General features: G+C 44.1%; 1 protein-coding gene across 15 annotated transcripts in view; it reads left to right on the plus strand.

The window, feature by feature from the left end:
- Positions 1–4,486: 4,486 nt before the first annotated feature.
- The window catches only part of SLC10A7 (solute carrier family 10 member 7), a 147,601-nt gene continuing 129,311 nt past the window's right edge, over positions 4,487–22,776 (plus strand). For 3 of the 15 annotated variants that reach the window (XM_090138592.1, XM_090138591.1, XM_090138596.1), the window contains exons 1-3: positions 4,487–4,748; positions 7,401–7,483; positions 16,809–16,884. In XM_090138592.1, coding sequence (XP_089994718.1) covers positions 4,649–4,748; positions 7,401–7,483; positions 16,809–16,883 — 258 coding nt within the window. In that variant the 5' untranslated portion in view covers positions 4,487–4,648 and the 3' untranslated portion in view covers position 16,884. The other 12 variants (XM_090138590.1, XM_090138594.1, XM_090138595.1 and 9 more) reach the window with 12 other exon arrangements.

Raw genomic sequence — 22,776 nt, forward strand, 5'->3', positions numbered from 1 at the left:
AAGCTAGGGAATTTGCCCCATTTTTTCTGAACCGTTTAACTCTTTGATCCTGTTAAAATCCAGAGGGACGGGCACAAGCCAAATTGGGGTCCATCTGAAAGTTTGAAGCATGGGCTGGCCTACCTCATGGACAAGCCCTCCTCGTGGACATTGATTCACCGAGAATAAGCCATAAATTTCTAAAAGCCTGTTTTTGCCAACCTTAATGCAAACCGCTCTTCTAACAGCTGTCTCACGCATTTGTGGTTTCTCTGAGGGTTGATCTTTCCAAACCTGACCTTTGTGACAAGTACCATAGGCTGGGATGATTGCTCTCTTCTTCCTGTCGCTTGTATGCTCTGCTCACTGTGAGTGGCTAATTGCTCTGATACTGTAGTAAAAAGCTGGCACACGCACACATCCAGGAACAAATCATCTGCTTCTTTCCTACACAAAGATAGTAAAGGTTTTTACGCCGGATTGCTCGTGTTTCAGGAGGTTCTGTATTACTGCAATACTAAAAAGGTATTTTGGGAAGTGCAAGGAGAAAAAGGTACGAAAGTGCTGCAGTGTTCTCTCTAAAGTGTCTTGTCTAGCAAGTTAAATTCAAATATTGCTAACTGTGAAATAATACAGAGAGGCTATCTTTATTTTTTTTTTGTTGCTGTTTAATTTATCAGATTTCACACTTGGAAAGAAAGTAAACTGAAAATTTTGTTCTTAAAATTGCAGTTAGAGAAGCCGGTAAGTGGTTTCAAGCACAGTTTTGTCATGCCATTTGGTTTATTGCGACGATTACTTTTTTAAAAAATCTTAAACATCTGAAACTTAAACCCCAGACGAAAAGCATTATACACTTAAAGCTTTGGGAGGCTGGGAGGGTTGAGAAGTCATACTATTATAGAAATAGACAGCTTTTATCATTTCCTGGTTTTTATTTAGAAAAGCATGCTTATTACGCATTTAAGTCCCACTGAGTGGTGTTCTAAGTTGAAGTTTCACATCATTCTTACTACAGCTTTGCGCTAACGGCAGTAAGTCCTGCAGCTGGCAATACGTAGGCACTCGCTGGCATTTTATAATGTTCCGTAGCAACAAGCAAAAGCTTCCTTACCGATCAAAAGCATGAGCACCTAGACCAGGACAGAGAAAGTGGTGCGAGCTCCGTTTCTACGAGCAAAAGCAGCTAACGGGATCAGCAGAACCGTCTCTCCTGGCTGCTGAGAAAAGCTGAGTTGATGTGACTAAGTGCCTGTGAGAAATATAAATGTGTTGTAAACTGTTTTCCATATATTTTCACTTTTTCTCTTCAACTTTCCTATTTATAATTAACACTACTCTTTATCTTGTTCGGTCTGAATGTCTTTGTTCTTTTTGAGGTAAATTATTTAATACTAACTCTTCCATTCGTTTAAGCTCCCTTTATCTCATGATCCCCTCTCCTTTATATTGAAATCTCTCCTGTCTTAATGCATAACAAAATGACACCTTCTTCTAAAGAACTTATAAATCCCACCACGTTCCCTAAAATAAAATTGCGTAGTAATTAGGCAGCCAAGTATGCTGGGCAGAGAAGAGGCTGAGGACACATAAGAAGCAGGCTGCATGTGGCACAAACGAAAACCAACGTATCGACACGAGTTTCAAACAGCAGAAGGCTAATCCTTCCTAAGGTGAAGTCTGGAAACGCGCAGCCCATTTCTGCATCTTTGCAAACGTGACAACAGATTGCTGCTCACACACAGAGTCCTGCTGGTTTTACCAGTTTACCCGTGAGCAAGGAGGATGTGGTGTCATATAGCTGCTCACGTCACCGTGCTTATATTTGTTATGCAAAAGGAAGCAGCGGGCCCTTCAGAGGCAAGAAAGCATCTGGAAGCCCTGAGGTATGTTTGCGTTCTGTTCTTGAAATCAATTGAACAAAAATGAAAATTTGGTCCTGTGAAATTAGATGATAAATTGTTGTTTTATATTGTGTCTAAGTCACAGCTAAATGCATCCTGAAATTGTTTTGTATAGTGCTATGGAGAAAGCACTTATACAGGCGCCAGATGACACTGGGACCTGACGGAGTCCCAGAGGTTAATCAGGATATGTACAGTATCTGTATGGGAACCTGATGAGGAAAGTGCCGTGTTACAGGATGTGTTTCGGGGTGGTAGGCACTAAACAAATCCTCAATATGGATTACAAATTGCTTATAAAAACAACAATGCTGTCTGCAAATACACGAGAGCCCTGTCAGTTGCACGTATGTCCGTAGCGGTTTCTTCCTTCCTGTTTGGTGGTGGGGGGTAGGACGGGGCTTACAGAGCCTCTCTCATTAAGAGGTAACAATTTCATTAATAAAATAAAATATAATAAATATATATATATATATACACATGCTTATCACGATAATTGAAGAACAGCTTTTATTCAGAAACATCTAAGATATCTCTGTAAAAAAAAAAAAAAAAAAAAAAATGCAGCTTGTAATTTCTGCACAGGACCTTAAAGATTATAAAAGATGGCGACCCTGTGAATCCACGTATTTTGCAGCTCAGTTGGAGAAAGGCAATTATTATGAACCTCAGATCTCTTGGAAAAATTTCTAGGCAAAGAATGTGCTAAAAGCAATAGAGCGGTGCTAAATCTCTTTCTTCAGCAATTATAAGCAAAACCTAACCTTTTCCCAAGAATTCTGGTGGCTGTCAGCAGCCCGGTAGCATTTTCACTCTTAACTGTTATAACTCGGTTTCTCAATGAGACAGTTCATCCTTTTCTAGGGAAGGAGTAATCGTTTGCAGAAGGAAGTGAGAAGAATCTGAGGTTCCATACTTTTACCAACTGGACACGGCGTGAACCAAGAGATAAGCTGGATCTAAAGGATGTTCTCCTTAGTTTATAGAGATACACTTCAAAAAGAGAAAAAGTGAAGAATACTTTCTTAACCGGGATGGCAATCGTGAGGTAGGTAAAAATGATTGTTCAGAGTTCTCAGCAGCTTTAGTCCTTGCTTTCAAGTCACGGTTATGACTAGCTTCAGCTACAAGCAGGAATCAAGAGGGTTTCATTCTCGAATGAACCTCAGGTCAACTTGGGTGGTGGGCAAGATCAGAAACTTGCAATTGGCATTTGTCTACACAGTGAGAAGCAGGATTAGCGCCGTATGAAAACCATGCAGAGAGACTTGCTGTCTTTACCCAAGCATAGGATTTCATTGGCAGACTGAGCGCTCCCCGTGCCCACTCACCCTATTCGTCAGCCTGCTGCAACCGGTGATGCAGTGGCTTCACTAATTATAAAACACGTCTGCTTCTAAGTTTTAGCCTTGATAGATGGACGTGTTACTTCCCCACAGTTCAAATTCTTTCCTGAATCACCCCGAGGTTGTTTGCCCTTTTTGCCCCTGGGTGCAGAGCGAAGGCCCCTGTGCAGCACGTGGGCTGGGCAGGAAGAGCCACCTCACCTGGGACTGAGTGGCTGCACGAAGGTCTCATACAATGTAAACGACAAACGTTGGCTTTACCACTTAGCCGATTCACCTTATCCTTCCTGTGCAGCAGTTGAGTCCCGTGCTTGTTGTAACCCCAGGTTTGTGTGGAAGAAACAGCTGTTGCGCGTTTATTTTGTCCAAAATTCTGTCCAGGCGGCTGCGTGGTCGTTCTTTGAAATCCAAGTGTGTGCGTAGAGAGGGAGAGGTATGAACTCACGGAGATGGTTGGAAATGGCACGGCAGGACTGAGGTGTGCCTAAGATGCCTGGAAACAAGGCAGCTGTGGCCGGGAAATGATGGAACGTTTTATACTTTATCATTTCCTTGTTAATGTGATTTAGAGTGAAGGGTCAGGGCCGGGCAGAGCCCAGCCTAATGAATCCATCAGGGAAGCTGGGATAAGAGAGGAATGGCAAATCAGCAGTAGGTTGAGCACTGGAATTAGATCGGCGCGATGCTGCGGTTTAACAGAGGCGCACTTAGCGCTGAAATAAACCCAACGTTTTTTGCATCAGGAATTTCCCCAAGTTTGGAAGCCGGGTTAATTCGGACTCGTACATAACGCGGGGGGAAAACCGGAGATAATTAAGCTCGTCTCTCCGGGAGACGGGGCAGGGGGCTGCGGGTCGGGCACCGGGCTGAGAGGACACACGTGGAGAGGCGCGAGCGCCGGGCAGCGCGCTCGGGAGCACGTCGCCGACGCGACCGCCCGCAGGCTCCGGGACGCGGCCGGCACCGCGCTGCCAGCCGGCGCCCTGCCCCGCGGGCCGCTCCCCTCGCGGAAACCCGCCCCGCCGAAGGCGCCCAACGGCCGCGACCGCCGCCTCGCGCCCGCCTTCCCGCGCGTCAGCGGCCGGGCGTCACGCGGCCGTTGTAATGCACCGAAACAGCGCGCACCGCGCCGCCCTCCGCTTCCCGCCTCCCGGCCCCGCGCCTGCGGGGACGCGCCGCCCGCCCCTCGCCCTCGCGGCCGCTCGCGGGGAGGGCTCCGCTCCGCCGCGTCCGCCCTCCGCTCGCGGCGCCGCGCGGCGCGGCGCATCTACTCGGAGGTGCGTGGTAGCGATGGCGGCGGTGGGTGAGACTTTTCCCGTCGGCGGATCCGGCTGGCCCTGCCGGCGGGCGGGCGGCGGGTTGCACCCCGCCCCGCCGCTGCGCTGAGGCGCGCCGGGCCGGGCGGTCGTGGGGGACGCCATGGGGCTGTTGGAGCGGCTGAGAAAGGAGTGGTTCATCGCGGGCATAGCGCTGGTCATCGCGGCCGCCAGGCTGGAGCCCGCCGTCGGCGTGAAAGGCGGTGAGTCCGCGCGCGGCCCCGGGTGGGGGTGCTGCTCGCGGGGCGGGGGGGGCCGGCCGCGTCCGCCGGGCGCGGGAGGAGGCGGGCGGCCCCGGGGCGGGGGAACTCGGGCGGCGAGTTGGCGGAGCGGCCCGCTCAGCTACGCGTCCCCAGCGGGTTTGCAAAGCTTTAAGGAAAGTAGAACGTTTCAGCAGAATTCCGTCAGCAGTTCCGCGTGACGAGAGTCTAGCTCTGCTCGGGTTCTGTTTTTCCTGAGTGAGTGTGAAGTTTGAAGATAGACGGCTTTCTCACCGAGGAGCCGACGTGGTGGTGTGAAGTGATTTAAGAAGGGCTCTGAGCTGTTGCCGTGCCGGCCCAGGCTCCGGTAGTGCACGGAGTTGAGGCTGGGCACCGCCTGCTGTGCAGGGAGCCTTCCCGACGTCTGCTGCTGTTCTGCGCAGGTGAACGGCGCCCACGTGGAGCTTCTCGCAGGATCCACGCTGTATCTTGAGCAGATATTACAGACAAATTGGGATTCGTAGTGTCGGGTGGTTCGTCCCTTTCTGGTGTGGCTGTCACGCTGCTTGCTGGCAGCCATGCGGGAGAGCCTTTAGACTAGAACGCGAGGTTATTTTTCCTCAGTTTACTTCCCGTATTTTATGTTGGAGGACTTCAGTGTCATTTTTTTTTTTCTACTGTAAAAACATTCACAAGGTATTGCTTCTGGGACACTTATTTAAATAATAAAAAAAAAAACTTATAAGCATCGGTAGAAACCATCAGATGTGTTCCCAGTAGCAGTATATATATGTTTTTTTTTTCTAAAGCCACTGTGTCTCAATGCTCATTTTGAAACCAGGGGCTAAAAAAAAACCGCAGTGGAAAATATCAGCGTGTAGGAAAAAAAAAAAAATAAGGAACTTTGTTTAGCATCTTTCAGGTGACAAAACTGTGCTCTGTCTGACTCAATAATATGGGTGATCCGGCCTCGCTGTGCCGCAAAGCAAAGATCGGTGCTGTTCTCGCCTTCAGGGCACAAACCGAGCCTTTTTCGCTGTGATTTCCTATTGAGCGAATGTGCCTGTTTGTTTTTTTATTCCATGAAAAGGGCTTTCCTGATCGGTCTGCTGCATGCAAGATAAAGAGGAGCTGTTCCGATCAGAGTTTGTCGTGCTGTGGGAATGCGTGTGTTCTCTAGTGGTACAAACTCCTCCTGTGTGATGGAATTCATGTAGTGCAGTGAAAAATCCCGTGAAAGAAAAACTGGGTCCCTGAGCAATTTTTCTCTTAGCCAGAGCAGCTAACCAGCTGTCTGTCTGCCGGTGTGTATGTGCACACGTGTATTGTACTCTAGCCTTCTACAAGATTAGAGCGTTTATATCATTGTGTATATAGGTACAAATGATATCTATGGTCATACGGAAATATATACAGTTATTTTTTTCTGTTATTCAATTGACTTGCCTTAATTTTGTAACTAGCCACGTGCTTTGCTGCGACTTTAACTTTTGCATTTCCCAGCTCATTTTTCTGTTGCACTTAATCCAGGTGTTTTTATTTTTATCGTTGATTATTTTTTAAATGTAACACACGTACTTCAAGTGTCTCATCAACAGAGTTCTGTCTAAGAGCAGGATTTGGGTTTAAATGACTTGAGATGCGAATTTGAGTAGGCTCAGCGTTCTATCAGATCCCTCTAATTTGAGGGCTGCTGACGTTGCTCGCATCAATGGATCATTCATTCCAGAGAGCAGAAAAGATCTTTTTTGGTGCGTGGAGTAAAGGCCTGCCTGTTTGCTGCTGTGGTTTGCTCACGATGACTTACCGTCTCGAGCAGAGTTAGGACACGAGTTTGGTCTTAAGCAGACTGCTGATATCTTATTTGTATCGAAATATTTGCTTGAATGCTTGTGGAAAAAGGAGCGTATGCTTTTTGCTCTTGGTGGCATCCAAAGGCAAACGGTATTAAGGCAATTGATCATTTTTATAGGAGCGCAAGAAGTATTTTAATTTCCCAGAAAAAGAACTACATATGTATATATATATATATACACAAATGTAAGCTTTTAATATAGCAGAGCCCTCAGACGCGTAGGCATCTGTCCTGGCTGATCTCGCTGCAGCAGCGTGTCTGAAATATGTTATTTTTCCACTTGTTGTGGGGGAGTAACATGGAATTGTATTGCCCCAAGGAGCTCATCGCGGGTCAGGCTTGGTTTCCTTTGCGCAGACAGCTGGACAGATGTGTGCGTCACGGGGGAAGAAGGGAGAGGCAGATTTGTAAATGATAAGCCCCTGTGGAGGGAGCAGCTAATATTTCCATTTGAGTGCACTGTGTGTATTTTCTGATGCTACGGGTGTAGCATCTGATGACAAAGACAAACTCTGAAAACTGCCCCCTCCCTTTCCACACGTACAGAGTTTACACAGTAGTTCTCGGGGGCCTGCGATCGAGAAAGCCAAATCTGTGTGACATTGTATCTCGCTTTTCACTCGCCGATAGAACAGCACCCTTTGTATAACTTAATAGAAACATCACTCTTACGCAAAAGAAATTTTTTATATCGTTTTGCAGATATTTTTCTGAAGAATCTCGTTTACGTTGATGTACTTATTTGCGTATCGTTGTCCTTGTGACCGTGGTTCACTCTGTTCTCTGTCTGTATTTTTTAGGACCCTTGAAACCAGAAATTACCATAACTTACATTGCTGTTTCAGCTATATTCTTTAACAGCGGACTCTCCTTAAAAACAGAGGTACTGTAATTTCTCGTTGCTTCATCTTTGTTTTGCTTTAAAAGTTCTGTGTTGCTTTCGATCGAGTTTGAACGTAACTGAAATGCTTCATTTCTGTGCTGTTATTGTCGATGCTGGGTGAAGGGCCAACGAGAGGAAATTAAAAGTAGACCTTTGTTTAACAATTCCTCGATTTGTAGGGATCTGGGTAGAGAGGGCCTTTGTGAAGTCTCCATGCCTCTGGATGTGAAGAAGGGATACGAGCTCTCTCTGCCTTTCTCGTCCACCTCATTTGCACGTGTGTTCTCAGAGTAGGACCAGAGGCGGCTAGTTGTTACAGGACTGATGCGAGCAAAGATAGAGGGGCTGTAGGCTACCCCTACTGTGTAAGAATAGGAGAACAGCTGGTATCAACACAAAGTATTCCTCTGCAGATGCACGGCTGGTGTACAGGTACGAGGCCTCGGCAATCTTTTCCTTTGGGATTTATCTGTGGACAGGGAGCATCGAAATGCCCGTGCTCTGCCGCGTATCACGAGCGCTGAGACTTCTTTCAATATTTATGTTGCTCATTTTTCAAAAAGAAGAAGAAGGAGAAAATCTCTTAGTGATGTGTAAAGGAGGGAAGGAGGAGGGAAATGATGGCTTGATGGCTGCGTGCCAAGAAGGGGAGTAACCAGAGATGAACGGAAGCGGTACGTTTCTGTTAGTCCGGTTTCCTGGTTCCTTTTACTCCGTTGGCTGTGCTGATGTAATAGGCGATGCCGTTCAGATGTTGCGTGATACCAATGCCTCCCGGAAACGTCACTGTACTGTAATATCGCTCTTTCGTTGTTTTCTGGACAATGTGGGGTTTGGTTCAACGGCATACGTTAAACAGGCAAAATAAGTATCTGTCCCTACATCATGCTTATAATGATAAGATTTTGAGTTCGGGCAGTGTTTGAAGTGACGGCAGGCGGTTCCGGCGCTGGCACCTCTAGTTCTGCCTGGATACTGCAGAAGTGAAGCAGATAACTTCAGTCAATTGTGTAGCAGCTGTTTAGAGCCTTTTAGTCTTACGTGGAAGCAGACAGAGCCACGTTATCTATTTGCCCGGAAGAGTAATTCATCCTAATGTAAACACACTGCGGAGAAGCAGATTCTTTCACAGATAAGAAGACCAAAACGTACAAAACCTCAGTGAATTTTTCTGCTTCCAGGCTTAGGAATCCTTGCGTGCAGAGAAACAAAACCAAACAAGCAAACGTAAAACTTACTTCTGTTTCAGTAACTTGAATCCTTGAATTTGCAAATCCTTTCTCTTTGTGAAGCAGCTATTTGTGAAGTTGTATTTGTGAATAAGAGCCGGATCGATAGCGTGGGCAGTCTTAGCTAGATTCTGCATGCTCCTGTACTTCACGAAGTTTCTCCACGCACGTGACATGAACCGGCAGGTCCCTTGGCGACGCATCACGACTCACTCTGAACTTGCGTTACTTTCTTCTGTCTGGGTTTTCTAGGACTAATACATCGATGGCAGTGAGGCTGGTGTTGATGTCCAAGTAGTGCATCCTCAGTCAGTCGTTTCAGAGCCATCAGTGAGGAGCGGTACTCAACCAGTCTAGCGCTGCGTTCCAGTCTCAGTACAGTCGAGCACTGTATTCCATCCGGAACCTAAGCCTGCTTGGATTTTTGTCAAGCAGGTAGAAGATAAAGAGGAAGGAAAAGGGTTTGCTCACTTTACCTTTTGCTATTGAGGCCAATTCATTGCATTATCGAAATACTTTGGGGCACGTTTTAATTTTTCATGGCGTGACCTAAAGTTTAGTATTAGTCTCTTAATATGTCTTTGTATTGGGCAAAGAAGTTGGTTTTGTTTCTGTCTCGGTTAGCTCTTCGCCTTTTACTTTGGCTGTTCTACCCCAGACAGTACGTTAATGAGACCGAAACAGCGTTCGGTGTACGTCATGAAACGATGTAAAGCTGTGCATGTTTTAACTGAGGCCTCCTGATAAATGTAACAAAATTAGTACTAACTGACACTCTTTTAAGGTTGCATGATTGGTTTTATCTGCTGTTAAGGTGCACGCTTAAAAATAAATTGTTACCACGCGTTCAGAAAGCAGTTTACAAAATAATTGCGTGTGTTCAGAGAGAGCCTGTTTGTGCATGGTCTCGCTACTTTTTCAAATCTGGAGGTGTACTGTTAGGTTTACGGATGTAAGCTCCGTCCAGCAATGACGAGAACAGCTTACTCTGACGCTCTTTCAGTTTTCAGTGACTGGATAGTTTGCGCTTGAGAGTGCCTCCCGTAGGGCCCCAGAAATTAAATCACATACTTGAGTTATCCACTACAATGAGGAGCTTGAAAGGCCGCTGGAAACAGCATTTGCTTTGATTTCTTCCCGGAAGAGTTCGCCCCGAGCATCTTCGCGTGACTAGATGGCAACAGGCACTGACCGGAGGGAAGCTTGGGGAAGCTCTCTGAAGGGTCTCAAATAGTGGGAAAGGAAATTCTTCCTGTTGTTCAGGAATGGAGTCGTAACTGACAGCTCCCAATGCCGTTGCTGAGATTTCTGCTTTTTTGAGAGACGGTGAGTGCGGCGACGGAGGTATTTGGGACAAGCCCTTATAGATGAAGAGGGCGAAGGCTGCTTGTTCCATGCTGACGCGATCTAAGGATCAAATGAGACTATTAAGAGACGTTTTAAAGACTGCATTTCGATTCGCAAATACCTGTTCAGCCAGTACCGCATTTCTTCGTGCAGTAGGCTGGCTGCATGGCTGTTGCCTTTCTTGTTTACCGGAAGGCGTGACCAACCTTTCCCAGGTTTTGTCTTAGCTTTTGCTTTGGAAAGCGTGGCACGATTTTCTTCAAATGATCTGTTCTTAAGGCATTTTTCAGTTGTAAAAGTAGGAAGAAGGGAAAGGCAGCAACACTTGTACGGTACTGAAGGAGTGGAGTATTTTCTACGATGCCTTGGGTTCCGGTGTTCCAATTCTGTGCGTGTGACGTGACTATGCTGTGATTGCCAGCAGAGATTCATCCGCTAGGAAATCTGGGGCTGGAAGCGTTGTGGCAGGAAAGGGGGAGAAATAATCAGCTTTGCTGAAATGAGACACCGGATTTGATTTTTCTCAATCGTATTGTTTACATGTGAAGATGCACTGCAATGTAAAGATTCCTAAGTATCTTTTCATCTCACCTAAGGGAGAAAACTAGACGTTTTATTTTTGCTTTCTTGCTGAGAAAAGATGAAACAGAGCTACAGCGAAGCTGTCTGTAATACAGTAAGTACTGCGATGGCTTGTGTGAAGAAGGCCCAGTTTCTTCACGCGGAGCGATACTGGCCTGCCTGAGAGCTGTATTAATTATAGAAAAGCGGTAGTTGTATCATTCGCTCGACCAAGAACCAAATGTAGTCATTCCTCTGTGATAAAACCGCATCAAGATGTGCATTTCAAGTCAGTACCGTATATAACTCTGGGCTACGAAGAGACGTGTAGTTTTTAGTGGGAGGTTGTCGTTTTCTCCCAAATTCAAATTTGGAAGATAATTGTATATATTTAAAAAAAAGAAGAAAAAAAAGGTGAGAAGGACATGGTGCGAGGTGCTGATACTTCCGCGTGTGTAATTGCATCGGTATGCATTTTTTGGATCCAAAAGCTTGTTTGCCTGTTACAAAAATTCAGCTGCCCTGAAGCTGAGAGGTGGCACATGGAGATCAGATGCTGTATTACCGTACGATTTTTTATATATATATATTTTTAATGCATCTAGAGTATCAGACCGCAAGGTAGATGGAGAATCCTAGAAAATAAGGTTTTGAATACAAATGGCATCGGTTCTTTTTCGTTGCATTGCTTAATGAAAGGCGCAAGTTAGCTTGAGACAGAAGAAAAGGAATTTTTCTTCTTGAACTACGAGAGCTGAGACGTACAAGATTTCTCTCTAGGACAACTATATGGAAGGCTCCTGCAGCGTCCCAAAAGACAAAAACAGAGACATAACTAAGAGAAGAGCGTACTGCGTAAGGGTCCTCGATCTTCTCTCTGGAGTGCTCTTCGTGCTTTTGAAGAAAGATGCCGCGTAACAGCAAAAGTGTATTTATTTTCTCAGTGTTCTAATGCCTTTTGCCCCTTTTCATTTTGTATTAGCTGTTGTTAACGTTTTATGGTCTTGGAATTCTCTGCTTTTCTTCCTCATCCTAATACTGCTTTTGAATTTCCTATCTGTGGCACACTAGATCATCGAAATGTGCCACGGAATAATTTTTTGCCATTTATGTTTGTTTGTTCTTGCTTTTAAAGCCCTTCCCCACGTTCAAATGACGACTCTTTTTAATGTCGAGATCCCTTTCCCTGTGGCTCTCTTTAGGCTAGGGAAGCTTCAAATCGCTCCGAACTGCAAGTTCCCCTTCCTCTCGATATCTGCAGTCAATAAAGCAAACAGGCCCTCGGCGTAGTTAACGCGGGTTTTGAAGCCCGGTGCTAAGGCCGCCTGCAGTAAAAGCTGTAGTTATGAGCTACGCTGTTATTGAAGTGCTGGACAATTCTTTCGGAAAAACCCCAGCAGCAGACAAAGATTTTATGTTATCTGGATGCACTTTGTTATTAAACAGGCGATCGGATGATCCCTAAAGGTACATTTTTGACACGCGCTGTCTTTGTATTCTAAAGATCACGCTAGTTTTAAAAAAATGAACGTGGTTTTACTTCAGCTGTTATGATTGCAACTTGCTCTCTTCTTTTTCTTTTGCAGGAGCTGACAAGTGCTTTGCTGCACGTGAAACTCCACCTTTTTGTCCAGATTTTTACACTTGCGTTCTTCCCAACAGCAATATGGCTCTTTCTTCAGCTATTATCAATCACACCTATAAATGAATGGCTTTTAAAAGGGTATGTTTAAGCATAATAGAGTGAAATATACTCGTAGCTCTCTTCTTAGAGGCTGCTTATCCTGCAGTGAGTGGATGAAGAAATACTGTGAGCAGATTATGCTGTTCGTTTCTGTGCTTCGTCGCTTTCCTGTTGAAAACGGAGCGTGCAGAAGACTACCCTTGCAGGAACGTGGACTCATTTTTAGAAAGCCTCAGTTAGTTTTGTATGGAGGGACCTTGCGACCAGTTAGGTTTTCACAAAACACGTTTGGAGTGCCGTACCGGGGCTCAAGAAGGACCGGGAGAGAAAGCGTGAAAAAAAGCTGAAGAAAAATAGGTGCTGTGTTTTGTTTCTAAATAGTCTGTGTTGAGCGGCTCTTGCACCTGTGCAGATTTGGGGCTCGTTAACTGCCTACAGCTTCATAATGGGGAAAAACAGATGGCATCGAGTATCTGTAGGAGACGCTACATTACCTTGAAAGCAATGCGTGCTGAGAAGGCAAAATCTGAGTCCACATCTTTTTAAAGTTAGTACCGGTCTGCTTAACAGCATTAGTACATTAGGGTAATAACAAGATAGCAAAAAATAACGTTCCTTTGCTTTTGGTCAGTAATACTAAAGGTTATTGTTTAAAGTAAAATCATTGTTCTTGCTCAGCAAGAATAGAGGCAGGATTTTTCATAGCGGCAGCTTCCATTGCTGAGGCGTGAGTTACAAGAAGTTCTCGTGCTTTTTCTTCCGTGCGCTACTTCTTATCCTGTCTCCTGTGTCTTTTACCTCGTTCTTGTTTCTACTATTTTAGGGATACTTTATGTGCACAAGTATATCTCTGTGGGGATACACACGCACCTGTCAAATTCCGTGCAAAATTTTCTTTGTCCTAATGCTGCACAGCTACAATTTTTATTCCCTTCAAATATTTTAGCGCCCAAACAAAGACAGGGATTTTGGCAAAGCTGCATCATCATCGTATATGTTTATTGCATTCTGTAGCAGGAAGTGGCCGATAGTCTCACAGAGGCCTGAAAAAACAGACGTACGTTCCCAAGGGCGTTCAGCTCCCTCTTGGCAGGGTGGCTCCCGCGGGGCCTGCAGTCCTGCAATACGGGGCGCAGTCAAGCCCACAGCCAGTTTGTCCCCGACTTCAGCGTGAACGGTAGATTCTTTATCCTTCACAGTTTGCTGTGCTAGTTGAGAGGCCGTTTCAGATGAACCGTAGAAACAGAGATGAAAAGCTGGTAACATTTTGTTTTTCTCTACACGTGGGGTGATATTGGGTTAGTTTTGCAGTTACCTTAAAATATATTAAAAAGAAGAGGAACTGACATCGTACCACACATCTGATGTTCACTTTAAACCGTGTTTATTTTGCATCGGCAGGATCTCCTTTGAAAAGAAGCGTGATGCAGCTTATTAGTCATTGTGCACGTTCACCTCTTGTTCCTGTTCTTTGCGTATAACACTTAAGGCATGAGATGCAAAGATCTAATACAGGATACAGTTTGGTTTCTGAAATAGGTAAAGTCGGAGTTTACCACTTACTTGTCTACAGCAAAAAAAAAAAGTTATTATTTATGACCCTTCAACAAGGGCGTAAGCCCCCGATGTTAGCGCTTACAACGCTGCCTGAACGAGCGGCCAGTAGCAGAATTTGCGTGTCACTGGCTTTGCATTTAGCCGATATAAAGTAAGAAAAAAACACAGTTAGGCTATTTGCACATGTTTTATATGTGAGATTGAAAACATTGCCATTTACAGGACTATTGGACTGCGATTTTAATTTTTTTTATTAAAGACATTTAGAACCATAGCTTGATGATGCTTTTTTTAAAAAAAATTCTATACGCATTATTTCCAGTTTAAAAGCATCTACAGCTATTTGTGTTATTAAACCTTTCTCCTCTTGTAGTGTGGAAAACTCCCATCAGCTGACTTGAATATACTTGCGCACCTTTCATATCTCTCTGAGTTACTTTGAACTTTATCTGTCCTTATTAGCGCAGGTGAAAAGTTCAAGGAGCTGACTGCCAAATGACCACAGAGAAGAAAGATCACGTTATCACAGGCAGTATAAGGGATGGCTACAGGAATAGCCATTTGTCTATTTATAGTTAGAGGGATGCGTTGAACTTTCCTGTTCGCCTCTTCTGTTCAATGCGAAGAAGTTATCCTACTAAGTTATCCTGACAACTCCCTGCTTCTATAGGCTTCACCGAAAGTTGAACATCCCATGCATTTCCGAGGCGGTGCCAGGTGCTTCATGGAATTGTACATATACAGCACTTACGCCGTTGCCTTTCTTTTCCACAGTGTCTAGCTGACAAACTGAGCCTTTTCATTGTCATTTACTTTTTTCTTCTATTTAAGGTGTTTGTGTATTTACAGCATTTTAATTGCACTGTAATATTTTCCCTGTTTAACGCTTCCGTTTGCTGTAGCTTTTGAACACCTACTTTTTTTTTTTTAGAAATGAGCTAACACGCTTGTACAGAGTAGTAATGTGGGTGAAAATAGGAATACGGGAAATATAAAACTGCTTGTTGCCTTATTTCTTCTTTTTGTAGTAGCTGATGAAAAACGAGGTAACGGGAACCTAGAAATAGCAGCGTGGTTCTTCTCACCTTTCTCAGCAGTCAGTATTCTCAGTGGTGAACTGTCTTCTTTAAGAAAAGCAGCTTTCTCATCATTTCATTCTTTTTTTTTTTTTCCTCCAATGCCTGCACGTCAGGATGCTAGCAACGTACCTACATCAGGACACAATGTAATAATCATATTTGAGTCAGAGGTGTAGCTGTCTTTGTTACTGCTAGATACAACGTTGCAGACGGGGAAGCGGAGTCGCAGAGAAGTTAAAGTTCTTTCTGGTAAACAGTTAGGTAACTCTTCACAGTGGTGTTTGCAGAACCACAGAATGTCAGGGCGGATAAGAGACAACTTGAAAATTCCGGTGGCTTGTACAGGGCAGTAACTGCAATGCAAACTGACCGTCTATGTAGTACTCTAAGGTTGCATAGAATTTTGCCCGTTGTAATGCTAGAATGCAATGGAAAGCACTGCAATGAAAGCAGAGTAGCAAAGTGCTAGGCTGCAGCAGGTGAGAATATGCTCAAATGCAGCAGCTGCGGATGCCGAAACCAAGGCAATAATCAACTTAGCCTCGGAAGGCCTCACGCACACAGGGGTCTCCAGCGAGATACCCTCACTTCTACTGCCAGCCCTTACATGAGATCTGGGAAGAGGTGGATCCCGGCCCCACCCCTTCAGGTCACTCGGGTACACCGCACGCACCTGAGCTCCCCCGGGTTGGCCCTGTTTTCCCATCAAGCTCTCCATCGCTGGTTTAGACCGAGACTTGCATTTCTGCTACGCTCCATCCCTTCACGGGATGAACCCATGATTGAGTAGGTTACAGGTAAGCCCTTTTTGTTACGGTGAACCATGAGTTCGGCAGCCGTGTACAGGCCCGCTGTCACACGTAACGTGGTGTGGGCAGGGGGCCACTCATCGGGTAGCAACCCCGCCGGTCTGTCTCGGACTTCCTTTTTTTTTTTTATTTCCTGTATTATTCATAGGGAATCTGAGCCTTCCAGATCATCTAGTTGTGTTTCAGTCTGCTTGACTTTCTTCTTATTCTTGATTCAACTGAAATCCAGGGATTCTATTGATCAAACTCTTTTTTCACTTCTAATGAGACGCTTCTTAATTTTAGAGGGGAAATGCCATTTGAGGACAAGGCAGTTTGCCCCATCAGAGACGCAATTTCATTTTCCAGTTGTCCAATACGAGCCTTTGCAAAGCTGATTTATGTCTTTCAGTCCGTCCTTAGAGCTATGGTACACATTAAAAGTTGGTAGTAGCTGCCACACTACAGCAGATGTTGCTACTACTCTTTCCTCAGTTGTAGGAAATGTTTGATCCCACTTATTCAGATATTCGGCCATCTTCAAAGAACTTGTCGTAATGGAATTGCTGTTCCTTATAGGTTCCTACTGTTTAATAAGTTTGCGTAGCACGCAACCACAGGGAGCCCCGTGACACTCTAACACAACATCTTTTAAAGAAAATCTAGCCTAAATGAGTATACTGGTGCCACACCCACCCGGCTTACCGAGCATAATGCTGTATCAAACTGAAAAGCACAGCAATGAAAGTAGCGAGGTCCTAGGCTGCAGCAAGCAAGAACTTGCTCAAATGCAACAGCTGTAGATGCAAAAATTGAGAATCTACTTACCCTCCACAGGTCTCAGGTATGCAGGGCCTTTCAGCTAAATACCTTCGCCTCCCCTGCCGCTCCTTAAAAGAGATCTGGGAAGGGGTGGGTCCTGGCCCCACCCCTTCCGGTCATTCAAATACATTGCATGCACCTGTGCTGCCCTAAGTTGGCCCTGCCTTCCCAGCAGGGGCTCTATCTCTGCTTCTGGCTGTGACTCAGCGTTTCTCCTACTCTTGTAAGGAACGTAACATTTCTTTTTCTTGTTTTCAGGTTGCAGACAGTAGGCTGTATGCCACCTCCCGTGTCATCTGCAGTAATTTTAACCAAAGCTGTTGGTGGAAATGAGGTGAGTGTTTTCTCTGTGTTTCTATTTATATATTTATTTTTTTAAACATAAACAAAAGCCCAAGAACGTAGTTATTTATGATGAAATCGTGTGGCGAAATGCTTATTGCAAAACCTCTACAATTGAAATTTGGGTATTGCGTTTGCGTCAAACCGGGAAAACGTGGCGCAGTGTTTGGTGGCGTTGGTCAAGCTGACAAAAGCTCAGTTATCTGAGGTGAGGGAAAAGTTTCTGTTAGAAACTGGGATTCGAGTGTTTTTGCTTGTTACTGCCCTGTAATTCCTAACTATATAGTAATACAGTGCTGCGTACCGGTTATTTCATAGACGGTGAATTTAGTGGGGGAACAACCACCCTCGCGGTGATCGTCTGAACGGTGTTTAGGATTAAGGGGCCCTATCGCAGGAGTTCCTCAAGCCGCACACGGAGCGAGACGACAGACACAAGAAGTTTTTCCTGTCTTAAAATGTTGTACGAGAGCGTGAAATTAAAGTTCTGGGAACTCTGAGTTCTCGGCCACTGATGTGGGGCAAGGATCTCAGCGGAAAGGAAACGCCATTATTGTGGCTGTCTGCGTGAAGCCTGGTCATCTTAAATTTCTTCCTCGAAGCGGCACGTGCTGATGTCATTCGTGCTGTTTCTTTCTTTACAGAATGCAGTGTTCAGGAGCACCAGGTGGTTAGTGTTTAGGAAACGAACGTAGGTGTGATAATCAGTGAGGCTCTCTTCTTTAGTTCTGTGTCCTTGTAACTGCAGAAGGCGGATGAAAGGTGTCGGGTGAGGAAGGAAGAGAAGAGCTCTCGAGAGGCTGTTTTTAAGGCTAAGGCTTTTGGGGTGCTGTTCTAGACTCTCAGAGCTAAACTTTAATTCAGCCAATTCAGCCGAAGAGCTTTTCTGCGTGAGGTTGAGTGAATCACATTGTTAAAATACGGCTATTAGTTGTGTACTTCTCATTTTCTGAGTTCAGGCGCTCGGGACCGATTAAGGTCGGCTTTGAAAACACACAGTAGCACTGAAATAGATTGAAGTTTTATTTTGTGCTGACAAAGTGCTGTTTAATTGCTCTATCCTCTGAAGAGAGACCCAAAGCGTCTCCAGTCAAGCGTCTCTAATCCTGGGTAAGCCTGATGCATAGCAGTGTCTACGTGCTACCTGAAAACAAGAACAGTAAAATATTGTGGTGTAGATGCTGTGAGGTGGATTAGTTAGTACAAGGAAATAATTCATAGTAACGGGGAAATAATAATATTGAGCCAAAGAAGTAAGCTTTGTCCAGTTACGATTTTAGATCTAGGTGCTGTAAAAGGTACCAAAACGCCACATAGCGGTCGGTGTGGATGAAACGAGCTCTCGAATGAGCAGCAGTTAGCAGTGTCTTTTCTATCCTAGCAACAAAGAGAAAATTTTCTGTGGAAAAAATTAGGTGCGATGCGTTGGTAGAAGGCAGTACGATAAAGCGTCTGCGTGCGGGGGTGAGGGAAGTAATTTCGTGACGATTAGCGTTCGCTTTTATGCGATAATATTCTTTCGGTGTGGGGTATATGTCTCTATCTTACACCAGATGATGTTCTGTCGTGTGATGTTCGGGTATTCATTGTGCACGTTACTGCTAGAGCAAGCTGAAACCTTTAATTCTTCTGTACTAAACTGGTGTTGGTTGAATATAAAAATACATACTTTGTTAGCTTTTACAGATAGGTGTTGATGAGAGAGCGAATCAAGAACTGGGAGTTCTCGGTCAGCCTCTGGGAATATAGGACATGAAACGGACTCTGATCCTGGCAGGTCTCTTTCAACTCAGGTTATTTGATTAAGGTATACAGATGAGAAACAGTCTCTAAACGTGCTTGCTGGAAATGAAGTCTGTGGCAAACTAATTGCTGAAATGGAGGCGTTTTCCAGTGCTAGCGGGTTTTGGAAATAGGATGCTTCTCCTCTTCATCCTTCGTGCTAGGGGAGGAGAGCCTCTTATCGCTCCTTGCCGCTTCTCACCTAAGCCGTTACTATCTTTTTCTGATGCGAGCGGAACAATGCATTTTTTCCTATTTTAATTGAGATTAATTGTCAGAGACGAAGAAGAATTTAAACACGGGAGTCATCTGCAGAGAGACGAGATTCTGCTGTCAGAAGGTTTGTTCATAATAATGTCATCTGAACTGCTTTTGCTTCATCAGGTGTTCCCCTTACCTACAGAAATCCTTTTTTTTAAGGATGTTTAATGTAACGTGAAGATAAATGATCTCGCTCAGAAGCAACGTTATGAAGAAACACCACGTGAGCTAGTTAGTTTGGGAGGTGTCCTGCTGCTGCAGAGTACCAGCGTGCTGAGTGAGTGCTCGACAGACTCCTTGAAACGTAGGAGGTGGGAGCTCTGCTGGTTTTAGGCTGCACTTAAGTTGTGGTGACTGTTGAATGTCAGCGTGGATGCTTTCAAATTCTGAGCAAAATACTAAGCACCAGCAGCAGAGAGAAGTAGTACTCGGAGGACTGACACGCGATTTAAAGCTACATCTCTGTTGCTAATTTGTTGGGTAAAACTGAGCAGGGGAGCGTGTCTCTGGGTTTAGCTGCGATGGATACGGGCAACTTTTTTCTGCAGCGGTAGGAGATCGGGACTGAAAAGCGTTATGCAAGCTGCACTTATCAGTCTGGGGGGCAGGATGAGTATTTGGTTAAGTGCATAAAAGGAGTATCTATGTTGCTTCTTAGCAGCTGGATTTTACTGCATACCAGTAGGTAAATAAACTTTGGTGAGAGATGATATAAGTTACACTTTATTGTTAATCTTACAGGATCTGTAAAATAAGATGTTCTGGTTTTAGTGGCTAAAGTGGATGCAGCTAGCAGAGCTCTTGTTAAGAATAACCATTTTAATTTTTACTGTTTCTGAAGTTAGTGTTCTGGGACTGTTCTTTGCTGTGCTAGTATGAAGAGTGATGTTGTAACTTGGTGATTAGCAGCAGCTATACTGGCTGCTATTACATTTTTCTTATATGCATTTGAAGCATTATCAGAAAAGTATTTTAGGTATGTGCCCTCTTGACCTGCTCTATAATTTCTTGAGCAATGGAACAGTTGCTCAGGGGCCTCAATGAAAAATAACCTGTAGGAAAAATAAATCTTTTTCTACATATTTGTACGGATTTTGAAGCCAATATAGAAGATTTATCTGTAAGCAAATCTCGGCAGCCCACAGCCAGGTTTTCCTGGAGAAGACCAGGGGAGAATAGGAACATCTCACTATTCTTGCCTATTTTTTGTTGTCAAAAATGAAAAGAAATATTTTAAGATTACAAGCATCTAAATAGTACTGAAACATAAGCCCTGGAAAATTCCTATTCTTGTGAGTGGCTTTTTCATATATATATATATATATAAAGTACAAAACCAGAAGGTGAACCGTAGCAGCAATGCTGTAAAGTCACAAGAAAGATTGATTCATCTAAAAATATCTTAAGCTCTTTGAATTGTGTCTTTACGTACAGTAACCTTTTTAAAGTAAAGAAACTAAGAAATACAAGCTGTGGCAGTGAAATCGCACTCTGATGCATCAGTGTACAGAGCGCTTGCCCTTAGAAGGTAACACCAAACAATTGTTTCATAGCATTCAAGATCTTCAAATGAACCGTGTGTGCTGGTGTTTAGGTGTCTGAGGACCTATGATCGTGTCTAAGTATGTCAAAACTTTCTGCCACGGCACCTAAAATTTCATTTTCAAATTGTCCTAATATCTAATACTGTTTTTGGTATAAAGTGTCCCCTTTCACTTTATTTTTTTTTAAATCAACACTGTGAATTAGGAAAAAATGTAGCGTGAATTTTTAGAATTGTTATAAATGCATATAGCCTACATACTTCTAGATGAAAGTAAACACAGAATTAGTTAAATACTAAGTGGAAGTTTCTGGGAAGTTTACAAAGGGAAAATCTTTATTTTACCTGTACCAATATGCAGACGTATCTACATACACGTAACTGTTTTACACACATCAGAGCTGTTACACTATTAAATTCAACTGCTCTATTTTTTACAAGTCTTAATTTTTTATTTATCCTGAGTTTTTTCATTACTGTACTTTGAACAGGTCCTTTTTAATTACCTATCTACTGACACTTAACATTCTTTCTTCTGTGAATAGAGAGGGCATTTAGAATCCATCAGTGCATAGGAATAGGCCAGATAACTTACAATGCAATTGTCATCGCTGTAAGCTGCCTCAGTAACACAGCTCCAGTATAAGGATGAGTTCCTCATCCTCTTCTCAAGTCTTCAGTAACCCAAAGCAATTGTGAGCTCCTTTTAGTTTTTCCTCCGCTCTCGTTTTCTACCGGTAGCTCCGAAACAAACGTTTTCCGCTTTGAACTGTGAATCTATCAAGAGCATTCATCCCTGCTCATAGTTCAGCAGAAGCCAGCTCAGGTTAATACGGGGTTTCTGAAATCCCTACAGTCGAGCCCTGCAGTCTCCTATTCTTTGCTTGCATTTGTGTTAAACTCGAGGCTTCCACAACGCATTTAAAGAGCAGCTCACTCATCATAGTAACATAGCAAACAAAGGAGATTTGTGACAGAATGTTTAAACTTGTTTCTGGTTACCAAAGCTTTTAAGTAGGGTTCTTGTCCCGTGGCTCATAAAGCATCCAGTGGGAAAATCCTGTTTCCTCCTCACCTGAAAGCCTGCAGGGCACATTTTATCTTATTGTCACAACTTCTTTGAACTGGAGCTGTACTTGTTGGCGTACAACCTCTCTTCGCCATTAGCTGTGAAGATGCCATTTCCATTCCTCTTTGCATTTGAGAAAAATTCATCCCTGTGAGCTACAAGGGAAAAATAGTACAGATCAAAGATGAGGGAAATGCAATGAAAAACAATGCTAGATCTCTTATCTGCATTACTTTAAGATGTTTTAAGATGTAGCCTGTACACATGTGGGATGCCTTCTTACATCAGGGTGCTTTTAACAGCTTTGCACCCGACAGTTGCAAAAGCCTGCTTGCTTGAATTATGCCCAAGCACCTAAGTCCAGTCCAGAAACTGCCTCAGTGTTCAGGATTATACTCTATCACCCAACTACCCTAGATCTGACTAGGTGAGGGTTTTCAGAGGCCGTGCTGTCACTGCTACAGAGGTGAGGGCTACCCATTCTGGAACATTCCGTGAGCCTGAAAGCTGTTTGTAGCATAAAGAAACCAGGACAGGAAAGGGGTCTTGCTCTCACGCTTTCTCAAAACTCAGTTTCTCTATCTCACCCTGCAGGTTATTTCTGCATAACAACAGAGCGGGCAAAAGCTTACCTTACTTAGCAAGGAGCGCGCTACGAAACACATTGCCTACAGAAAGCAAGCACAGGTACCGTCTGAATAAATCAGCAATGCTTTTATTGAAATACTTGCAGAGCGAGGTCTGCTGTCCACTAAAAGCAAGCTTCTGTACCCCCAGCTGTTTGGTAGTTACAGTTGCTTGACAAAATATTAAATCATCTTCCAGTGAGGTATAAGAACATCACTTTCCACAAGGCTTGAAGCAGAAGACTGAGAGCAGCCAAGTCCATAAATAGGGAGAAGGTGACAGCCACAAGAAAGTAGAGCAATTTGTTTGCAGCGGCGTTTCTCACAGCTGTAACTGCACAATGACAAGAGACGTAGCACAGGAGTTATTTTCTAATGTTTACCTTTAAGTTACACACAGCAGGTGGCTGGGACCCAAGCCCTGGAACAAGGTTTATTCAGGTTCTGCTGTCCTTCACCTCTTGGCTTACAAAACATTAGTTTAATATTAACTTGTTTAACAGTAGTTAAACCAGTTCAATATTGTATACATTCATGTTGGTGTTAATTCAGTGGTGATACAGTAGAAGAAAAACCTGCCAGTGCTGCTACTTCTATAGGCAG

Source organism: Phasianus colchicus, chromosome 4 (assembly GCF_987193195.1).
Source record: "Phasianus colchicus chromosome 4, bPhaCol1.hap1.1, whole genome shotgun sequence".
NCBI lineage: Eukaryota > Metazoa > Chordata > Aves > Galliformes > Phasianidae > Phasianus > Phasianus colchicus.